The 22,782-nt window shown below is 40.2% G+C and overlaps 1 protein-coding gene across 3 annotated transcripts in view; it reads right to left on the bottom strand.

Moving 5' to 3' along the window:
- Positions 1-9,790: 9,790 nt before the first annotated feature.
- cacna1ha (calcium voltage-gated channel subunit alpha1 Ha) overlaps positions 9,791-22,782 on the bottom strand; it is a 143,577-nt gene continuing 130,585 nt past the window's right edge. For 2 of the 3 annotated variants that reach the window (XM_088090977.1, XM_088090978.1), the window contains exons 33-38: positions 20,818-20,939; positions 19,073-19,231; positions 18,383-18,523; positions 18,078-18,246; positions 15,073-15,230; positions 9,791-14,970 (exon numbers count right to left, since the gene is read on the bottom strand). In XM_088090977.1, the coding sequence (XP_087947103.1) occupies positions 13,567-14,970; positions 15,073-15,230; positions 18,078-18,246; positions 18,383-18,523; positions 19,073-19,231; positions 20,818-20,939 (2,153 nt within the window). In that variant the 3' untranslated portion in view covers positions 9,791-13,566. Of the gene's footprint in view, positions 14,971-15,072; positions 15,231-17,006; positions 17,064-18,077; positions 18,247-18,382; positions 18,524-19,072; positions 19,232-20,817; positions 20,940-22,782 lie in introns of those variants that run through there. The other variant, XM_088090979.1, reaches the window with a different exon arrangement.

Here is a 22,782-nt window from a genome sequence, read left to right as displayed (position 1 = left end):
TTATAGAAATAGTTTTTACTTGTTAGAAAAGGTGCTGTTTTCTGGTGGTTTAAATGAAAAGTTCACCCCAAAATCCACAACTCACATTTCTCCTCTTACCTCTAAATCAACATTTGTATGTGTGGGCCATGTGCCTGGTGAGTGGGCTTAAATAGGGCCCTATATGGGATTGTTGACAGGTTCCAGAATGATCCATTATCAATTGCTAAACAGGTGGGTTTACCCAAGTGGGACCCTTGATAAGATGCCCATTTTGGACTCTTGGTACCCAGGTAGCCCCAGCATAACCCATGTGGGGCCCACTTGGGTAGACCAACTCTTGTGAGCAATTGGCATGGGGCCATTATGGAAACCTGTGGACAATCCCATATGGAAGCCATTTTTCAGTCAATTTGCTACCAAAACTTGGGCCCTACATACAAATGTTGGCTGGGCTGTAGTGCTATATATCAACCTCAACTGTTTTGGTGTACGTTGTCAAGTGTTGGAAATATCATGGAGATATCCTCTTTAAATATGTTTGCCTTCTCTCCAGTGTAATGGAACCAGATGGCATTCGGCTTGTGGTGCTAAAAGAAATCATGTAATCAGAAATCATGACCCTGTAACTCAAGGTAATATATGTATGTTGTTGTGAGCAGTGTCATGTAGGAGCTATTTTCTTTTGACCTAAATACACCCGCCAACTATATTACTGTGCAGAAGGAAGGGTGCAACTACTGCTACCCCACCTAGCACCATTGAGCCAAGGAGGACACCATTAATGTTGATATTTTGTCCTGCTATGAGCCTTTTGTCTATGAATAGATCCACCTGTAGATACTGCCACTACCACTGATGTTGTGTCATCTACTTCCTTGTGTTAGCACAGAAGCAGTGGAGTTTCAGAAATTCCCTGGCAAGGTGAGGAAGACATGGAAAGTGCCAGCAGTTTGATACAAAAGCCAAGGAGGAGAAGCAAAGTCTCCAAGCAAACCTAGCTAAATTAGTCATCTTGCTGGTACAAGAGGAAGATGACACTTTACCCTTTGATATAGTAGCCACAACAGATATGAGTTATCCTCGACCCCTGCAGACACAAACTGTTACATTCACTGAGTCTCACAACCAGCCAAGACTCCTGGGAATGCTTCATGTCTAACCCCTGGACTGATTATTAAACCTGAGACCAAAAATGTACACAAAAACCTCTGTCAAATTTAGCAGCATCACACTTTCTAACATATGGACTTAACACAGAGTTATGTCTTCTTCCTGGATCCCCAGAAAACAGCTTCATAATATCCTGCTTTCCTCCAACAGAAGCACGTGCTCCAGTTTTTAGCATTTTACAGCACCCAGATCTAAACTAAACACATAAACTAAAGTACAATACACCAACAAAGGGTGAAGTAAGAAAATATAAAGCACATAATGGTGAAACAAGGACCAGACCATAAAATAAAACAATCCTCACCAATAGAATAGACGATATTTACAGTCCATGTGGTGCAACTTCGTACCGTTTTGCCATGATGTGAACAGTGGATTGTGGAAACATAATTATAAGTTTTAAAAATTGCAGTGTCCAAAACCCTGATTTCCCGAGGGAGCTTTAGGCCAAGAGTCTTACTGAGCAGGTAAGTGGCGACTCAATTTTCTCCTTTTATGTGGGAGTTCATCTGAAACTGATCACTTTGGGGTGAGAGAAGACATTCTACATTAGTGGATCACTTTGAATAATGTCCCAGAGGAAAATTTGAACTTGGAGTCTCACTGAATTTGACTCTTGGCTGGAACAAAATAAGGGTTCTGGTTAGTTTTGTCACAGGGAAAAAAAATCAGCCTTGTCTCAAGCCTCAGATCCTGCATAATAGTTTGATGTTTGTAACTCTGTAGTTCAAAATGATTGATCACTTCTGCCAGTGATTGAGTTTTCATTCAATACTGTGTACCACACGAAGACAGTCCAAACCTCCCTCAGCTGAATAACAACATCGTGCTGCGGGGATGACGTTTATTTGTAGGCTCATAAGTTAATATCTCTCTGGTTTCCTCAAAGAAAAAAAAATAGTTGGAATTTTCCATTGGATTTTTGATTATTGCAGAAAATATGCTCTGTGACAAACAAAAGTGTGTAATACTTACACATTTGCTCAGCAAGCTAGTCTTCATAAATGAACACCACTTTTATGGTTTTTTAAGCCTAAATGCGAATTGCCAGAAATAAAAAGCTAACGTTAGGCTATAAACAAACTACAACACAGTCGCATGACTTCAGCGTCAACACCACAACAAAGCTGTAAGCTGTGTTTGTATCATGAAGCTCTGAAGTCTCATTTAGCCACTTGTCAGAAACTGTCTTTTTTAGAGAAATTATGAAAGTTAATGACTATCATATTTTATGTCATAGAACAAAACATTAAAGTCTCCTAAGCTTGTGTTAACCACAGACCTTATTTCAGGCATCTTACTGAAAAAAATAATTCAAAAACATCCCACTGACTTTGAGATGAGGGAATTAAGAGTTCTAAAACACATTTCTGGGTTTTAGGACTGATTTTTGCAGGTTTATTTTTACAACATAAAATACATCAGTAAATACCCCCAAAATGAATTTTTAAGCAGTTGCTACTAAGTGGCAAAATCAGACAACAGAGCTACACGGCTTTACAGCCTCGCTGTGGCGGCGATGTAGAAGTCATGCCACCATAGTGTTGTACATTAACAGCCTAATGTTAGCTTTTTATTTCTGGTGATTATATTAATACTTCAAAAATAATAAAAGTGGTGTTCATTTATGAGGATTATCTTGCTGAACAAACACTTGTAAGTGTCATATACTTGTTTTTACCTCTGCACTAATCTAAAATCCAGTGGAAAAAATGTCTTTGGCTTTTTCGACAAGAGAACTAAGGCGACGCTAACTTCAGCCTACAAAAAACACCATCCATGCAACACTCTATTGTTATTCAGCTAAGGGAGGTTAGGGCTCTTTGAGTGTGAGATAATCAATAATTCAAGTTGTCAGAAGTCAAAAAAATGTAGTTCTGTTGTACTCTAATCCAAACTCAGTTTCAAATAAGCACTGGTGGTGCTTGGATATGGATTAAAATGTTCTTCAGTATCGAAAATAAAGCATATCTTGTCATCTTTTATCATGAAATACAATCTTTTCCCCAAGTCTTGGGAAATTTCCAATATTCTAAATGTCGCGTGTCCATCATCGACTGAAAATATACCCTCCATAGCTGTCACTTTCTCCTTAACTCACAGCAGAATTTTGTTATATTTTATTGATCCTCATTTTCTTTTCACTTATCCACTCCAAGGGGATGACAGAGGTCAGCGTCAGCTACACAAACTCTCCCGTGGGGCCACTACAGATTCAACGTCCTGCTCAAGGACACGTCAGAAGAGTAGTTGCTCACTGTAACAGGGATTTACACCCGGGCTTCCCAGCTGAGCCTCGCTGCCCTGCTGCCATTCTCAAAGCCAAGTTTCTTTTGTGGCTTTATAACCGCCATCCCCAACTGACAAAGCTGTCACATCACCACCTGACGAAGCTGCTTCATACAGATTCTAAGCAGCTGCTGAAGAAGTGAAGTTTTTTTTGAAGAGTGGTATGACCAATCTTGTGGGGCATTTTTTTCGCTGAACAGCCAAATGCGGATATCCAATTAAAGGCTGATAGCGGATGTTTCATGGCACCATAAAGATGGAAAAAGCTGGCTGGCTGACAGCAGACTGCTACCAGGTGACTGACTTGTTTGAAGAGTAGATAAGTGCAGCGGCATATGGAGATGGGTGTGAGTCTATCTGCAAGGCTGTCTTTTTAAACGACGCTTCAGAGAAGGAGAGAGTGTAAGCCAAAAAGAGAGATGTTTCTTTAATGGTTGCAGCCAAAGTCAGTCTTTGAATGAAGCTTTGACCGGCTAATTTCAGTCGTTGGAGACGCAGAGCTGCATTCAAACCCAGAATGTGTCTGTCAGCACATCAAAAGGCAGCGCTCGTCTGAAATGAAAGCCTTCAGACTGATTTCATTACAAATGGGTGATAAATTAAAATTGAATTTGCAACAGTAAATCCATTAAACAGACAAAGGCTTTAAAAAAAACCAAAAAAAACACTGGCATTTTAAAAGAAAAGCTATTAGCAGGCAGTGTGGATCGTGTCAGGGGAGGCAGAGGGGTGGGAGGGAGGATTTTTTTTTCCCCTCTGAGAATCTGTCATCTTGACCTTTACTTCTCACAGGAACATATTACAACTGACATTGCTTCACTAACAAACACACATGCAGTCAAAGACATGCACACAAAGGAATTCAGCACAGACACATTTTTTTCTACTGTGTATATAAGTTCAGCAGCACCATCTAGCGTTGCATCTGTTGAGTCAACTGTAGCAGTGAATTTAAAGTCGTGAGGTAAAATGCTGCAGCAAAACCATGTAAGCTGACGGGCTCAAAATACAGGTTGGACTGATCCTCTCTGGCCAGTCAGTTCAGTTTTATTCTGATGCATCGGTCTTGTGTAAAAAACCAAACTGATTTGGATGGTTCGGAGAAATATCACCAAATCTAATTACACAAAAAAAAAAAAAATAATAAAATAAATAAATAAAAATAAAAAAAATAAACCTGATTGGAGCCATTTTCCGAATATTCCTTTAATAAAATAATAATAATATTTGATATTTTTAAACCTGAGCAAATTGTCTTGATCCCTTCAAACATGGGAAAAAGGCAATGAGCAGTGAATGAGGAAGGGACCCAAAAAATAAAAAAAAGAAGGAAATGACTTGGAAAAAAATGCTTCAAATTATAAGAATTTTAAATGTGTAATTATGATAATAATAATAATAATAATAATAATAATAATAATAATAATAATAATAATAATACATTTAGTTTTTCCCTAACTTTTCCTTTATTTCCCTGGGCATTTTCCCTGGCTTTTTAAAAATAATTTTCCAAATCTATCAATTTAATATGTAATTATGATAATTATGAATACAGTTTTTCCCTACTCTTGTGGCTATCCTTTTTCTCTCAAGACTGTTTTTCAAAGATAATGTTCTAAGTATACTTATTTCTTGCTATTTGTGGAACAGTCTTACTCTCATTTTATGCTAAATTTTTTTATCATGTTTTTTTATAGAAATTGCAACAATATCATGAAAAGTATTGTGAAAGGCATCTGAAAGTGGCAAAAGAAAAGTGAATCTATAAAACCAGATATTAAGTACTTTGTGATGAGAATCATCGCTGATGTAAAATGATGCACTAGTCAGCTTACATGGGGCCACTCTGAGTCCTTATTTTACGACCAAACATTGCCATCTAGTGGTTATAATTCTTCCCTACGGAGAAAAGGCAGGTAAATATGTGGAGCACCTTTCAAAAAGGCAACTGAAAATGCTTTAAATGAAGACAAAAAGACATAAAAGAAACACAAGAAAATATATAGTATAAAGAAAATTCAAAAAGACACATAAATCAAATTAAAGAGGAGTAAATTACACTGAAATAGAAATTAAGAGTTAAGAGGTAGAATAAGAATTACAGTGAAGCTATAGCTACACATTTAATATCACTTATAAACCTTGACTGAAATAAATGAGAGCAGATTTTAGCTTTTCTGGGAGTTGGTTTCAGATGTGTGCTGCATAAAAATTGAAGGTGCTCTTTTAGTTTAAATCTGGGGACAGTAGCCTGACCTTTCCTAGACAAGAGGGGTCTCTCCGGATGGCTCATAATGAAGCATCCACTCAGCAGCATTTTGGATCAGCTGCAGCTGTATGAATGACTTTGTAGAGGCCAATAAAGACAACAGTGTAGCCAAATCTACTAAGTTTAAATCACAAGTCCCTTGATTCTTGCTAAATTCTTAAAGTGAGCGGCTGATTTTAATAATTTTCTTTATGTGGATGTTAAAATTAATCTCTGAGTCCATGCCAATAATTTATTGACTTGCATATCAAAAAAAAGGCAATGAGTGATTTCTTTGTCTTGTTTGGGTTAGAATTGAAGATATACACACATTCTTACACATTTTTTTTTGTGCAAATCAGCATTTTCACGTAGCACATTGCCCGTTGGTTTATCCCGATTACAAAAGCACACTGTGGGCTTTAAGGACTATCTGATGAGTAAGGAAACTTTGGTACCACACAAAAGCAACTCAAACTTACCTTAATGGTGCAACACTGGAAGAAACTGTGTGAGGAAGTCCAGCAAAAACCACAAAATGTAGCGTGAAAGCAGCCTATAAAGAGCATATACGGAAAAGAAAAGCAACAGAGCACAGCAGACATTTTGACCTGTCGCAGCAGGAAAAGCACAGGTGTGTTTAATAACATGAGTTATGGCTGCATGCCACTTTGGGGAGGTGCTGGCATTTTGCATGCTGGCTCACTGGAATAGCTTACTGGGACACTTAATGGAACTGAGCCATCTTTAATGTCATCAGTCTCACCTGTGCTTCTGCTGACATGTCGAAATGTGGCTGTGAAAAAAAGGTCTGTTGGAGAAAAAGTAGACCTAGTCACAGTGAAGCTGATCTTTGACCTTTGGATATAAACTTTGATCACTTCATCATTGTATCTCATTAGACTCTTGTATGAAATTTTATCATACTTAGTGTATGAAGTCTTGAGTTATGGCCAAAAAATGTGTTTTGTGAGGTCATAGTGACCTTAACCTTTGATAACCAAAATCTAGTCAGTTCATCCTTGAGTCAAAGTAGACGTTCACAATAATGAAACAGAAAGGTCAGAGTGATCTTGACTTTCGACCCATGACCACAAAAATCAAATCAGTTTGAGTGTTAAGTCCAAGTGGATGTTTGTGCCAAATTCAAAGAAATTTCCTCATGTTTCTGTTTTTTGTTGTTGAGATATTGCAATAAGAATAATGGTACAGATGTATATAAAACCCGAAAACATAATGCTTCCAGCCAGATAAAAATCTGGTCTATCCCTAAAGAGAGTTGCAAAAATATGTTTGTAAGCTTACAAAGACATATCTGTGTTATTTCTTTACTGCAGTTTCTTGTTAGTTCATCTCAGCGTCAATGGGTTTTTGGTTAGAAGCCTGAAATAAGGTCTGTGGTTAACACAAGGTTAAGAAGCTTTCATGTTTGGTCTGAGACATCAAAATACATCAGTGAATACCCCACTCATGAACTCTGAAGCTCTTATCAACATACCTGCCAACATTGGGCTGTGAAACATAGGGAGATTTTCTGGGGTATTGGTCGGAATGGCCTACTCGCAACGCCCCCACCGCCATATAACCCTACGCCACAAATTAATAATAAATACAAGGATGTAAACTAAATTACTTTTAATGAGCCTTAGATCCATAGCTCACAATAAAATGTACTGAAATTTACATCATGGTGGGGTAGTTTGGGTTAGGTTGCAGGTACCACGACTCATATCCTACAGTCTAAACATATCACAGGAACTGTGAAACACCCATTTGAGTCATATCAATATGAAATCGGGAGATTAGTGGGAGGAATTACTAATCGGGAGCAGGGCAGGAAAAAGGGCTAAAGATAGGGATACTCCCGCGTAAATCGGGGGTGTTGGCAGGTATGCTAAAAAAAAGGTGGTTGCTGACAAGTGGCTCAATGACACTACAGAAAGTCATCACATCGAGCTGTGCCGAACACGGCTTTACAGCCTTATAGTTGTGGCAATGTGACCATAGTGTAGTTCCTAGTGATCTAACAATAGCTTTTTGCTTCTTACAGTTACATTTAGAGTTCAGATATCCTGAAAGTGGTGTTCGTTTGTGAAGATTTTCTTGCTGAACAATACGTGTAAGTATCTTAAACGTTTTTTGTTTTTTTTTTTTACCAGAGAGCTCATTTTCTGCAATGATCCAAAATCCAAAGGCTTTTTGGCGAGAAAACTAGGGGGACATTAGCTTCCGGTTCAGCCTACAGATAAACATCATCCCTGGGACACTCCATAAGGTCAGAAAGTTCAACCAGTCAGGCTCTGTTAACACAGCAGGAATGAATCAGTGAAGATTAAATGAACATTGTCAAAGAAACAAAGCCCACCACATGTATGAGGAATAAAAAAATCTTGTATTTTTTAATTGACAGGGAAACATCCTTCAGGACAATGGTTGGTCATCACACAATAATCAGCAACGATACAATGTAGAGAGTCCGACTGTGTGTCGAGCCTTTAAACACCTCCCCTGTCCCCTCCCGTCTCCCTCTGTCACAGGGAATAATGGAGGGCTTATTATTGCAGACACACTGACTCTCCTCTGACAGATAGAACACACCTCCTCCCCTCCTTGTAAGGCTTGGGGGGTTTGGGGGTGGGGGTGCCTGGGCCAATCACTGAAGGGTTATAAAAAATAAAAGAAAGAAAGAAAGAAAACACAAGGCTTCTGATTCATTAAAGTCAAGTTCTATCACAGTTTGAACTTCCCGGAGACGGGTGACACTCGTGTGTGTGTGTCAGGAGCGTGATCAGCTCAGTGTCAACCCAGAAAACACAACTTATCTCTATCTGTTACAGAGCATCAGGGCTGAGGCTACTCCTACATAAAATATACATCAGTTAATTAGTTTCACCATCACCAGAGTTCTAGCATGTTTAGAGTATCAGGAAAAAAAGAGGCTCACCTCAACATTAAATAACGTCGGTTCTGAACAAAAAAAGAACCAACTAGGTTTCCATGTCTGTCTATAAAACTGTATAAAGAGGAGCTCTGTCCTCATACAGTAAATAACCACCCAGTATTGCATTGGACAATAAAGAATAGGGTCATTTAATCAGTATATACCAATTAATCAGAGCCCAGTGCAATTAGGTAGTCAATCTACAAATGGAAACATCTGAAAATGCAAATATCAAAATCTCTAAAACATCCAGATGAGTCTTTCCCAAAAGATTTTTTTTCTTAAATCAGAACATGCAATAGTCAAAACTGTTTCCTCAAAAACAGGATTTAAATACTGAGATCCAAAGATCTGTAAATCGTAAGAACAATTATGCAGTCACTCTACCAAACTGTGTCGATTAATATGGCAATATGCTGTAGATCGGGGTCGTCCTCACTAAGTCAAATAAGAGTGAGACAGAAAGAGGCTGTCTTCAAACTACTTAAAACCTCCCATAGCTGACAATCTGTGCAGGAAGAGGACATGAAAACAGGACGAAGCGGTTGCACGATAACAGCGTGTTCGAGCACATACTGTATTCAAATTATTTTAAAACCAGGGGATGACCAACTGTGCCATGTACCGGAGGGAGGACAACATCTCAGAATTCAACTTCAGATGTGCTTCTGTGTGTCAGAACTGGAAGAAGAGCGCTGTCGAAAGATCAGCAGCAACTGTTCACTTTGTCTTTGCAACATGCCAAGCTTTTTCTAACTTTATTTTTTAACTTATAACAGCGCTTTACTGCTCGATGTGGCTCTATCCAGAGATGGAAACCAATCATGGGGCTGCGCTGTGGTACACAAAAGACAAAGGTGTTGAGCTGTGGCAAAATGAAGCTGTCCTACAATAGCTTCTTTCTTTTCTTTTACTTTTTTCCTTATGTTTCGTGTCACTATTTTGACGTCCACATGCATACTACTTTGGAGGTATAAAGCTAATGAGATGAAGGAGAATGACGATCTGATGATAATCTGGACCTTCTTTTCATCATTGATCTCATGTTTACAAGGGTTTCTGAAGGTATCAGCAAACTCTTACAGCTTTGTAATGCTTTTTTTGTGTATCCAGGGGCAATATAATAATTAGAGGTCAATATGATGGTCTCTAAGAGGCTGTAACACATTTTTTGGAAAGGGGGCCAAATAATGCTCCAAAGTTAAGCTCAATTTTGTTGAGCTAACAACTGGTATGCCAGGGTATTTAGAAATCCTGAAGGTATTTTTTTCAATACTGCCATAAATACGTTCTCGTACTGTTAAACTCATTGTATGTAGTGCACAGCATGCACCACTAGAGCTCAGTCTCCTGTCTCTATTGGTGGAACAGGCAGCTGAGCTGAAAGACACCTTAGCACCTAGTGGTGGAGGGATATGTTACAGGACTGTAAACAGCCACCGGCCAGCTACTGCAGAGAAAGAGGGGAATAATTGCATGGGGTTTTTTTTACATCTAACTTGGTAAATTAAGGAGGCAATTAAGCCTTGTCAGTCCTCAGTGACCGAGAAAAAGTTAAATTCAAAAGGTGTACTGTTGTATTTCGCTGTTTAATCAGGAAAAACAGGCTTGCGAATATTACATTTATTAACATTTTGTGTTTTTTTTAATTGTGTATCTATTAGTCTGAAAAGCTCAGAGGAGTAGTGCCCAAGCCTATTCCTCATGTACTTCTTGAAATTAAAGCTTTATATTTGTCTATTTAAGAAAAACTAGCCTATTTGATGAACAATAAATTGCCTCACATGTACAGACACATAACACGTTAAAGCAGGATTGTTTTAGAAATCAAAATGTTAACTGTACTGGTAGCACAACAGATAATAATGTTAGCTGTAAAATAAAAAAACCAAGTCAGTATGCTATTCCTTAACTCTCATATTGACATAGCCTGAGTACTGAACTACTGAAACAACAAAATCAAATTGCCACTCCAGATTTTCAATGGCCCCATCTGGCAACCACTATGAAAATTATTGGATGCGCCACTGGTTCTGGGCCACTGCAACATGGCAGACACCGTGAAAGAGACCCTCTCCGTGTATAGATATAAACAGCTCATTATAAGGTAAAGAAAACACAACTGATGATGAAAGCACAGTTATTAATATTAAATGCTATTTCCATCTAAAGATGCTTCTAAATTCTCCAAACTGGACCTTTAATGCCGATAAAATCATGAAACATATAAGTAAAATCGAAGGCTTAACTGCGGTTTAAGAGCTTTTACCGACCCCCAGAGACCCTTTGTCACTCAGTCGATCAATGACAAATACTTTGAATTTGGTTGGCAATCCCCATCAAGATGGATGGCATGAAATGAAAATCTGGGCCTGTTGTGAGTATGGTGCAGCATCAAAGCACTTTGGTTTCCACTCAGATAACTGAGGAAGTTGTGCATGTTACTTGCTGAAAAAGAAAAATGGAGCCGTTCCAGCCAGCTGCCTTTAAAAGAGAAATCGGTAGTACCTAAATAGCTCACGAGCATGCTTCTTGAGTACCTGTGCCAAACCGGACTGTGCACAAAAATAGAGTAAAATACATATTGTGCTGTGTCGGAATAAAGGTATGGCTTGGTGGTGTGAAAACATTCAGTCACTGGAGGGAAAATGCTTTGTCACTCACACCTTGAGGGGGTCACATGATTAACTGAACACAACTGATATGTAGGTAACAAATAGTGTGTCATTTTATGGTGATCTAATACGGTGGATTATTCCGGAAAATAAAGGTGACGGGTGAAAAGTGGATTATTGAGTCCTCAGCAGAAATGCATGTCACTCTTCTGCTTACAGTAACAACCATCAGCGGGTGGGCCTGAGCTTTTGGAGAAATCTACAGTACGTAACACTGCTTCCAGCCACACCCATGCCACCGCAGCCGAGTGAGGGGGCAAGTACCTATAGTAGCATGAACACTAGAAATACTCTCGATCATCGTATAAAAAATGGGTTTATATCATATATTATAGTAGTTCTACAGTATGTACGAACACAAGAGTGTGGTTGTTTTATGTAGTGTGGATGTTACTATATTTTCCACAAGTATATATTATTATTGCACTCTGGCTACACATATTTAGTAAGTTAGTTAGTTTGGTTGTCTTTAGATGTACAGAAACACTAAGTGGTGCCAAAGCTTGAAAACAGCTAAAGAAGAGGGGCTCAGAGATGTCAGGTCATGTTGTATAATTTCTAGTAGCCAGCAGCTAATAGAGATACTAAGCTGCCTGCAAGTTGTTATTTCATACTTTATCTGGACAAATAAATACATCAAAGTACTGTCATTTTTTTCTGTGTTGCATAAACTGTGCTATATTTTTACTCACTTTAAGGGAAAAACCCATTTTAATATTTTTTTTGGAGTAAAAACCACATTAAAATTCAAATTTGTGGAGAGCACAGGTACACAAAATTATAAACCAGGGTTCCCACACATTTTCATGGAGAAAAATTCGATTTTTTTCCATGACTTGTCAAGGACACATAATGATTCGTTTTTTCATCTTGCTAAACTTAAACTTAAATTCTACTTAAACATAATTTCAGCTAGCTGGCATACATGAACATGGGGGGAAAATGAAGAAAAAGTGATGGTAACACATCACAAAACAACACATAAATGAGCTATATGTTAAGTTGACACAGTATGGAAAATAAATCTGTCATTATGTTACAATACTAGAAATGGTATATGGAATATTACTGTAACAATTTAATTACACTCAACAAAATTCCAAAAATTTCAAAGTTTTTTTTTTTTTTTACTTTTCTTGACCGTGGGAACCCTGATAAACTGTACTCTCCACAGGGACGTTAATGTGGAAAAACATTTTAAAATCTGGCTTGCATCACTGAGCCCGCTTCTAAAGTCTGTTCTTTAGACACCAAACACATATAAATCTGAGACAAGGCTACGGAAACACATCACACCCTTGTTCCCTTCTTTCTCTTTTTCAAAATAGAAAAATAAAATCCCACTCCTCAACCTCAGCTAGCCTGTCGAGAGGAGGGCTGAACTCCCTCGCTGCTCTCTCCGGTTTGAAAAGAAACATACATTCACAAGAGGACAACAGAGGATAAAACAAGCGACTTGAAATTCAAATTTGTGTGCAAAAACATTTTTAGATCTCTATAAAAATATGTGCATATGGATAGAGCTATTTTTAATCTCACCAAATACAGTATTTTCCTTTATTTACACTGCACAGATACACAAATAAAACATACACTACAGCTCTGCCCTGCTTCCCCTCTCTGTCGCTGCAGAACAACATGGCCGACTTCCATGACAACAGATTTGACAGATAACTCGCACGTAGGAAAACGCAGACACTCTCACTCACACGCACACTTCTGCTCGGATCAATGTGATCGAGGAGCAGAGGAGGGGCAAGCAGAACTTCTGTAGAAAACCTGAAGTTGCATATCCCACGATTCCCCCCACGCTCGCATTTCACAAACCACTTCCTGTAAAAAGGTCAGAGGTTGTCAGCCAGACGCTGCTTCCTGATTGGCTCGCGTGGGTGGGGACAGTGTGTCAAAAAAAACTTTGGCTACGGAGTTAGGTGGCTTTAGTTCTGGTGCGTTATCAGTATTAGTCCCAAACACACCATGTACAGTGGGTACTGTTTGACCGGTACAGCCGCAGTGGATCTGCTGTCCATCGAGCTTTTCGGCGTAGCAAAATGGATCCACTGTCTGTTATTGTAGGACGGGACTGTACCAGCGTCTCTGGAAAGAATTCATGTCTTTTCAGTATCCATCGAAGCAAAAACAATCCCTCTCCCAGTGAACTTCTTTCTCCCCAGCACCATCTCTGCTGAGGTCAGGCGACGCCACTCAACGCCAACTCCAGAGCTTTAGGACCAATAAAATCACTTCCTGAAGCCCGATGTTCATTGGGCGGTCCTCCGATTCTTTGCACTGAATCCTGCGCCGCTTCCCAGTCTGTTGTCGAAAGGGGAAGAGCAGGTGGCGGTATCGGTATCTGACAGTCCGCTCATGTATCTGGACTGCGGTTGGTCGAAGGTGAACTGTGGAAGGGGGATGTAGTCCCCTGTGAGAGACGAGTGCCTCGCGCCGGGGGAGAGGGAGTGCGTCTGTGAGAAAGGCATCGGGACGAGAGGTGCGTGAGGCTGGATGAAGATGTTTGGGCTGATCGGGATGTGCGGGAGAGTAGGCGTGGACGCGTGCGGTGGTGTGTATGTCTGAGTGTGTGTCGGAGTAGAACCCCGTGAATGTGTCGGCGCGTTTGTTGGTGAGTATGCTTGCAGCGGCACGTGGATGGGTGTGAGCGCCGTGTGCATCGGGGAATGCGTCCGCGAATCTGAGGCGTCTTGCGTGTTTGAGTGCGGGGTCAAGTCGTAGGACGGCGTCCTGCGTCTCAGCATCATGCTGCAGTCAGCCAGTTTTGGGGGTGAGGCAATTTGGGGGTGTTCCCTATCTGACGGCGGGTGGATGGAAATACAAGGAGGGCTCATTTTCTTCTTTCTGTGGCCGCCGCCGACTGACTGCACCCTTACAGGAAACGCCTGACCACCTTTTTCCAAGCGGTGGGCCTCACGTGTAAAGTGTTGGTCGTCACTGGTGATGACGGCTTGTGGGAGGCAGACTTCGATGGAGTGGCGCCGATGGTCCTCCGGGTGACCAGCAGACAAAGATGACGGCTCGTCCAGGAAGGCCTTGTTGTCAATGCTTAAACCCTTCCTAAAGTCACGGTCCATCAATCCCGCCCCGAGCAGACTGAGTGCGCTCCTCGAGGAGGAAGGCGGAAGTGGGGGAGGAGGAGGCGAGGAGGAGTTGGGAGAGCACGGTTTGGTGTAAGGGGAGAGGGAGTGGCTGCGGCCGGTCTTCCCTCTGCTCTGCTGCCCTCCTTCCTCCTCGTCTCCCCACCTTTGGCGAGCTGAGCTGGTGATGTGATACACCTCTTCGTCTGCCGGGTCGCAGAGGGAGACGGCGGAGGGCGGTCTAGGTCTCCGCAGGCTGGGAGGACGCAAAGGGAGACGTGGAGAGGGAGGTGGAGGGAGGAGAAGCGAAGGGGATGATGGAGGAGGAGGGAGCGGAGACGGGGGGGACAGTAGAGGATGCAGAGGAGAGGGAGGAGGAAGAGGGAAGGCAGAAGGGGAGCAGGGTGGGAGAGAGAGGGCTGAGGGGGAGGAGGGAGGAGGAGGAGGCAGGGGAGATGGAGAGGAGGTGTGAGGAGAGAGGGGAGACGGGGAGAGGGGAGGCAGTTGGACAGGGTTGGGCCTCTCTTGTTGCTCACAACCCTGAGACTCCATAGAATCAACTTTAACTGCAACCTGCAACACAAAAACACCACAGCGACACCTTCCATCAGTAAATCTGAACGTACATTAATGTGTGAACGTGTCGGTGTGAGTATCTGAGACGGGGTCTCTCACCTGTCTGCGCAGGGCCCGAGGGGAGGGGCTGGGCGTGGGCGGGGCAATGCGGGGCAAGGTGAGGGTGGGAGGTGACCGCGGGTGAACGGGGGAAACGTCTGGTACCTGCAGCAGCGTGCGACTATCACATGGCTGGGAATGGACCGACGTCACTGAGCCTGAAGGTACAAACGTAAAGAGTTTGATTCATACAGCTGATATAATCACATGTCCCCACTCTCACTGCAAACACATGCTTTTTTACAGAAAAACACATGCATACTTAGGCATATACAAACACATACATACTAATTATTTTTTACTGGGGATGCACTGATTTATCAGCCCAGTATCGGTGTCGGCTGATATTTGCCGTGTTGACTACCATCAGTCTACTGGCAAATATGAAAATATTCACCATTGGCGAAAAGCAGGGCTCTAGACTAATGGTGTCTCATTGTCCCGAAGACAGCAGAGAAATTTTTTGGGTCTAACAGAGATCTTCCCTGGGATGCCTTCAAGACAAAGGGACGCAGTAAACTCACATCAGCAGGATCAGAGCTATTTAACATTAGCTGTTAACAGCCAGTGGCTGGAGCTGCCTAATGAAGGTTGCATTATGATTCGTTAAAGCTCTAATAATTCATAATTTTGTATTTTAGTAGTTTAGAAGAGATTTCAAAATATCAAGATATATATTGTGTATCGCAATACAGCCTAAAAATGTTGTGGTAATATTTTAAAGTCATACTGTCAAGCCCTAAGTGAAGGAAAATTCTAATGTTGTTATGATAAGATCAAATGTTATTTTGTAAAATTTAATTTTTGTCAAGAAAACTTGAATAAAAACAGTTGTTTGAAGGATAAGTTTATTGTTTTCTCAGGAATATAAAATTGATATTAGAGAAGGAATTACAATATATTATATAAAGTAAAAATACTTTTGAAAAAGATATTTTAAAAAATATTTTAGTGTGACAAAAAGTTTATATTTAAGAATTGTTCCATAAATGCGTTTGAATTTGTGCTTTTTCAAAGGCAGTGTAATGAAGGGCCTAATGACTTTGAAACAGTTCACTTATTTTTTTTATAATAAAGATTACTTTGTTTCCCTGGCACAAGTGGGAAGATAAACGACAACAAAACCCAAAGAAACAACAACAGCAATAAAAAATAAGTTTGGGATTGCTATTGGCAAAATTGTACATTTAAACACCGGCATCGGCCCGAAATCAGAGCATCCTTCTTTTGGGTCAATTTAAAATAATTATATTGGAGCAAAAATTACAAAATTATAATGTCACTAACACTTTATTTTGAAAGAATACTTGGATTTGAGCAACAAGAAGAAGAAATGAACGTTTTTAATTCATTTGGTATTGCTTCAAATCTGCTGTCAAAATAAAGTGTTTTCTAAATGAAAACCCATCAGCATATACAGCGGGTCGCTCATCCAAACAGAAAAGTTATCAGTGAAGTTGCGGCACTGAGCTGATCATCAGAAAAAGAGCCACATGAGGTCACTTTTTAGATCCTGGTTACATTAACAGTTCCATGTGACTGTATTTCATGAATTCAATAAGTGCGGTGAGACTGTGTAACCAGGGTCTGAGGCATTCTGCACACACAGGTCCGGTCCACCTGTGAGCTCAGAAGGAATCACAGTAAAACACGTTAAAAACATAGTTAATTTTCAGTTGTTACTTTCAGGCCAAGCTGTAAAGCCACTTGATTTTAAATCCACCAAACTTTAATCTTAATCAGCGAACCGTAGACAAAGCACCACAGCTGTGATGATCGCTTTTTTAAACAGATATATTTTGTGCCTTTGCAGCTCGGCCGTTAAGTCAACAATCATTCTCGTCGAGTTTCCAGCCATTCCACAGCTGAGCAGATGAGCCTGTGTGAACGCTGCAGGGATTCACATGTATCAGCTCATCCACTACAGTTAGTACCTTGGGACAGAGCCGGGTCTGTCCACAGCCTGGCCACAACATGCCATTAGAATCTGACTGCAGATAAAACAGCACTTGTCAGTGTTTAGTGTTCGCATCATCGTTTGTACTGATTCTAATTTGACTTGTTTTGCTTTAAGTTTCATGACCCAAAACTGGAAAAAAACCTCCATGAATGCAGGGTGCCCTAGGCAAGCTTACCCTTAGTATCTTTTATATTATTTTATTTATTATTTCATTGTACATATTTTTATATTACATATTTACATTTTATTTTCTGAACTTTTATACGTTGCATTATAGCATAAGGCACAATCTAAATCTAAATATTTGCATATTAGTGCTGACTGCCAAGTGCAGTATTTCTTTACATTTTTTTTACATTAAATTACAAACAATAATAATAAATATGAAACGATAAAAGATTACGGTGCACTTTTGCTAATTATTTTGGCACTGCATCCTGGATGGCTTTTGTCTTTTAGGATGATTTTTCCTTTATGTTCAAGGGGGGACTAACAATTTGCAATACCAATATCATGTTGTTCAGTCATCATGCATTATGTTTGAACAGCTGTTTTCCATATCCCTGAGGGGAAGAATCACATCTTGTGCTCCAGTATCTTAAAACACATTTGTCTCACATGTAGTTAACTACTAGAAAAACTAGAATACTGGGGAACTAAAACTCCATACAAACTGCACACTTCATTGAAGTTACATCATAGCATTAGCCAGCTGTGGCTGTAGTTTAGCTAGTTATCTTGGTTGATCTTTAATTTCTGTGTCATGCCAAACAACTGACAGATCCCACATGGGTTAACATAATTAACAAGACACCACTAATTTACAAAAAATACATTTTCCATATACAAGAAATCTAAACGAAATGCCATTGATCCCAGTTTGGTGCTATAAACATGCATGCATTATGGAAAATTTGAAAGTTTTTGAATATAATTAACCTCTGTGTGCTAGGACGCTGTCAGTGTAAAGAAAAGAGAGAATTGATTTCATATCTGATACTGAAATCCTGAACAGATAAGATTCACTAGTAATGAGATGAGTTACCTGAGTGCTGGTGCTGGGGGCTGAGCTCTACCTCCTCCAGAGGGTAGGGGGCGCTGGCGGGTCGTACAGGTTGGAACATGTAGCTGTCGTTCGGTAGAGAGTGCATCCTGGATACAGACATCTTCCTTAATGACAGCAGGTCCAGGTCACGGTACTTCACCTCTTCCTCCTGCGGGGGGAGACAGAGACCACAGAGTGGGATAATACTGCCAATTGCAGCACATACTGTTTTACAATGAAGGAATACTTTTGGAAACATGTATCACATGTGTACCAGCTGGTGAGTACGGTAATGTCCTTCCTACCTGTCCGGGTGAATTTGGACATGGCCCAACATAGGTCCCTTCTGCTGAACTGTTATTGGAGGTTGTGCTTAATTTGCGTTGCCTCTCCATGGCCATTTCCAAGGCGATTTCTGCATCCATCTCTGCATCCTCTTTAGCCTCCTGCAACAGTAGATGTTGTTTCACGTGAGTGTGAGTGTAAGTACATTTTGAATGTTGACATCCATCAAAAAATACCAACTAATGTCAGTAAATTGCAATGAGACAGTGACCAATACATTAGGGGTGTCCAAACTTTTTAAATGTGGCCAGATTGGATAATGTGAGAATACATGGGGGCCAGCTGCTTCTCGCATCAAATGGGTTATTAAAAATTAAAAAACAAAACAAAATCACAAACAACCAAGAAAAATGTAACTGTTTTATCTTTCAGTGAAAATGTACTGAGAATATATGATTAACCAACATTGTGTGCAGGGACACATACAGCATATTTTGTCAAAGCCAAGGACCATTAAAAATGATATTTGGCTCCCGAGCCGACTTTAGACATGCCTGCAATACATGAATGTCATCAAATATACGTGTCTCCCAAACACCTTTGGGTATTTACATAACATCTTTGTTCACACATGTCCACATTTATGTCCACACGTCCAGATATGTTTGTCTTCATATGTGCACTTTCTTAGTCTTTGCTAGTCACTGTACCTTGTTGCTTTCCTCTAGATGTTTCATCAAAACAGCCACCACCACATTGACCAGCACAAACTGGGCCATGAGCACAAAGGTGACAAAGTAAATCGGAGAAACCAAGGGCAGGTAGGTGAGACAGTGGCGGTCCTCTGGAAGACACTCCCTTAACGTGTCCTTAAAAGACACAGAGAAAGAGATTCAGTAAGAAAGAGGAAGAGTGCAGAAAGTGAAACTGAGTGACACACACACACACACACACACACACACACACACACACACACACACACACACACACACACACACACACATCAGCAGTCATTACAACTGGATATGCACAACTGAACAACTGTCTGGCCAACACACCAGAGGCGATATCACAAAGCTTTGAAATCTTGTCTACTGGTTCGATGATATGGAGCCTTATTTGTAACGTTAGTGCATTTGAAATTTGGAAGAACTGAAGGAGAAACAAGGACAGTGGCAGCGATGTAGATGTAGGGCAGCAGAGCGTGTGCCGAAATTGCAGCTGCTGTTACTTTCTTTACCCACATACAGTATCTACATCAGCAGGCGTAAAAAGCTGCTGCTTCTTAATGCAGTGCAGGTTGGCATGTGTACAACTGACCTGACAATAACTGCACAGCTCTGAGTGTAAAAACTGAAAAAATGAAAACTGAAAAATCTTAACTTGCACCTCACGATAGCAAGTTTATGACACGGGAAGTAGGAGCTTTAAATTTTTGTAAACAGTAGAACTTTAAAGGGACACTTTTTCAATTTTTAACCAGATCTGTGTCACTGTGGTGTGGAAAAGTTAGCAGATTAATTGTGTTAACCCTTTGAAACCTGGAGCAACATAACATTTTTGCTTTTAGACACGGTACATAACTATTTGAACCTCTGAACCCCCAGCGAATTGATACAATTTATTGAAAAACATGGAAAAGGCAATGAGCAGCCTGGTACTTGGCCTTTTTTAAACTTTTGTTTTCCTTTTTTTGTTTGTTTGAGTTGCTTTTTCCCCTTTATTTTAAGGTACCTTTCTTGTATTTTTTTCTCATTTTTAGCAAAATCTGGGGTCATTTCTTATTCTGTTGCTCAGTGACATCTTTCTATGTTTTAAAAAAGAATAAAATGAATTTGCTCAGGTTTCAAAGCAAAATAAAATGCAAAATTAAATGCATGCATTACACGAGAGGTTAAACGAGAGGACCTCTCTTTGTGCGATGTCTTTTTCAGCTTTAGGATAAATGTAGAAAGTGTGAGCCATTGACTGGTGAGTTTTTAATGCCCTCTAGTGGAAATTTAGAGATGTGTGACTAGATTGTACCAACACCCACTTCACACTACAGTTTGACACCTTCTGAAAAAAAAATCTGCCCCCCAAATGATATAAATTCACAGATATTCAACATTAAATCATAGAAAATATACAAAATCACAATTATGTTTTATATTATTATTGTTTTATTACACGAAAAGCTGGATAAGAAAAGGAGAGATTCTGAATGTTCTGAATATTGTTATCTGTTGGCCTATTTAATTATATCTTTTGAGTCAGTTAAGGATGATTAATGATTACATCTTTTTGACATTTTTAATAAAGTAAAACTCAAGATGTGAAAGGGTTGACATTGCTCGGCTCTAAGCCACTTTATTATTTCATAATTGGTTTTGGAGGTCATTGCTCTCTCTGCGGTTATGGGATAATCTAGTCATCATTTGTGTGTATGTGTGTGTGCGTGTGTGTGTGTGCATACTTTCATAATCCCATTCCAGTTGTCTCCAGTGGACACTCGAAACAGTGTGAGGAAGGCCATCCCAAAGTTCTCGAAGGTTGCGTGACGACTCAGACCCTCACATGGGTTGATGTCACTGCATTCTAATCAACACACAGACACAGACAGACACTGATTACACCACACTTTAGACATGCTGGTAAAAAGGCCAAAGCAAAAATATTAAAAGAGAGCATTTATGATCATATAAATGTCATACAGACAGTCCTAACACTTTGGTCCTATTGCATAAGAGCAGTGTTCACTGAACACACAAACAGCTGCTAAGCAGTGATCCCGACGGACGTGGCAGAGGAGAGGGGAACAAAGGCTCTTATCAGTCTCAGGGTCAATTTGACAGAAAGCTCTCAGGAGCCTGTTTACAGAATCAAAACAGCCGCCAGAAGAGAGCTTCCTTTGTTTCGAGCCCCAGGTCACATTAGCAGGAAGATGGAGAGACAGGAGACAGTCCTCTGAGTATTGTATACCTTGTTTCTTATTCTAAGGATCATCCACCAGGAGATAAGAGAGAGGTGTGTGGCTCAGAGGAACTGAACACGGCAACTTTTCATGATAATAACTGGAATAGTGTTCTTAGTGTAGTCAGAAGCCCCTCCGTGATATGAAAAGTTAGAAAAACACAGATTTCTTTAATGTGAAACTGCTTTATTCTGTTTTCTTTTTATTTAAATAACTGGGTTTGTTTGGGATAGGAAGAGACAGATAATTTGGATCCCACTAAAAACCTCGAACAATGAGCACTGAAGGAATTCTAATTGGGAGAAGTTTCAATGAGTTGTATTTTGGAATATCGCCACTAGATGCCACTAAATCGCCCCAAATCTTACACATAGTTCCTCTAAGAGAAAAAAAACAATCATAGAAAAGGCCACAGAGAAAAAGTGGGACAGATTCTTTAAGATAAACTACGTGACATAGAAAAATAATGACTAAGTATCTATATGTAAAGCTAAAAGTGAGGTGTATAAAAATACTTATTCTCTCCAAGTCTGAGCCATGGCCTGGTGTCACGAGGACGGAGATTCATCAGGGCAACAGGTTTCAGTAGATCAATCATTTGATTTAGACTCAGATTCAAATTGAAATCCTTTCAATACCAGCTATGCTGAAAATACCTGCTGTCGGCTCAGCAGCTTGAATCCAAAGCTGCGAGCATTAACATTCAAACCCTTATTCCATCCCCTTTCATATTTCCCCTTGCCTTTGACCTTCTCTTATCTGTTCAGCCTTCTGCAGACACCGCGGTCACAAAGTCGAGATTCATACAGAAACAACGTACACAAGTGACAGTCTCTAAGGTCTCCCAGAGGAATTTCACATCATATGATGTCTTTGTTTCTGCCTTGCAGTAGTTCTTGCAGCCAGTTTTTTCACAGCACTGTGTTGAGCGGAAGCAGGGTAAAATATTACAATACAAAGTGTGCACGTATACTAAATCCTAAGAATCTCGTACAATTGGACAGCTTTTCTTGCTTTGTATTTACTGTCAAGACCAACATATTGTAATTACGAGTGATGAGCGGGCAAAGTGGTTCAACAAAATATGATGTAGGTTAACTATTAAAAACTTGAGCAACCACTAATTTTTAGATAATTTCCTTGTCGGATTTTACTCTTTTTTTCTTTTGGTTTTGCAGTCTGCAGCACATGTCTTGCCAAGTTGCTCATTATGTTTGTGTTTTTGGAATAAATCAAACCCTTTTCAGGTTTCAGAGGATTAAATGCTACTGAAGGAGTCTGAATGCAGCACAAGAAATCTGGTGTCGATCCAGATGTTAAAGGGTTAAGAGAATTTTCCTGATCCTCACCAAGCTCCACAAAACTTCTCTACTGACTTGTATCAAAATATAATCACTCCCTCAGTTTGGTAAGCGCTACCAGAGCTTTTTAAAGTGAGGCACACACGGGGAAAAGACGGCGCACGGC

The sequence above is a fragment of the Plectropomus leopardus genome, chromosome 18, assembly GCF_026936395.1.
Source record: "Plectropomus leopardus strain MGB_pleo_1.0 chromosome 18, ASM2693639v1, whole genome shotgun sequence".
NCBI lineage: Eukaryota > Metazoa > Chordata > Actinopteri > Perciformes > Serranidae > Plectropomus > Plectropomus leopardus.
This window is presented reverse-complemented; position numbering and strand designations above follow the sequence as displayed.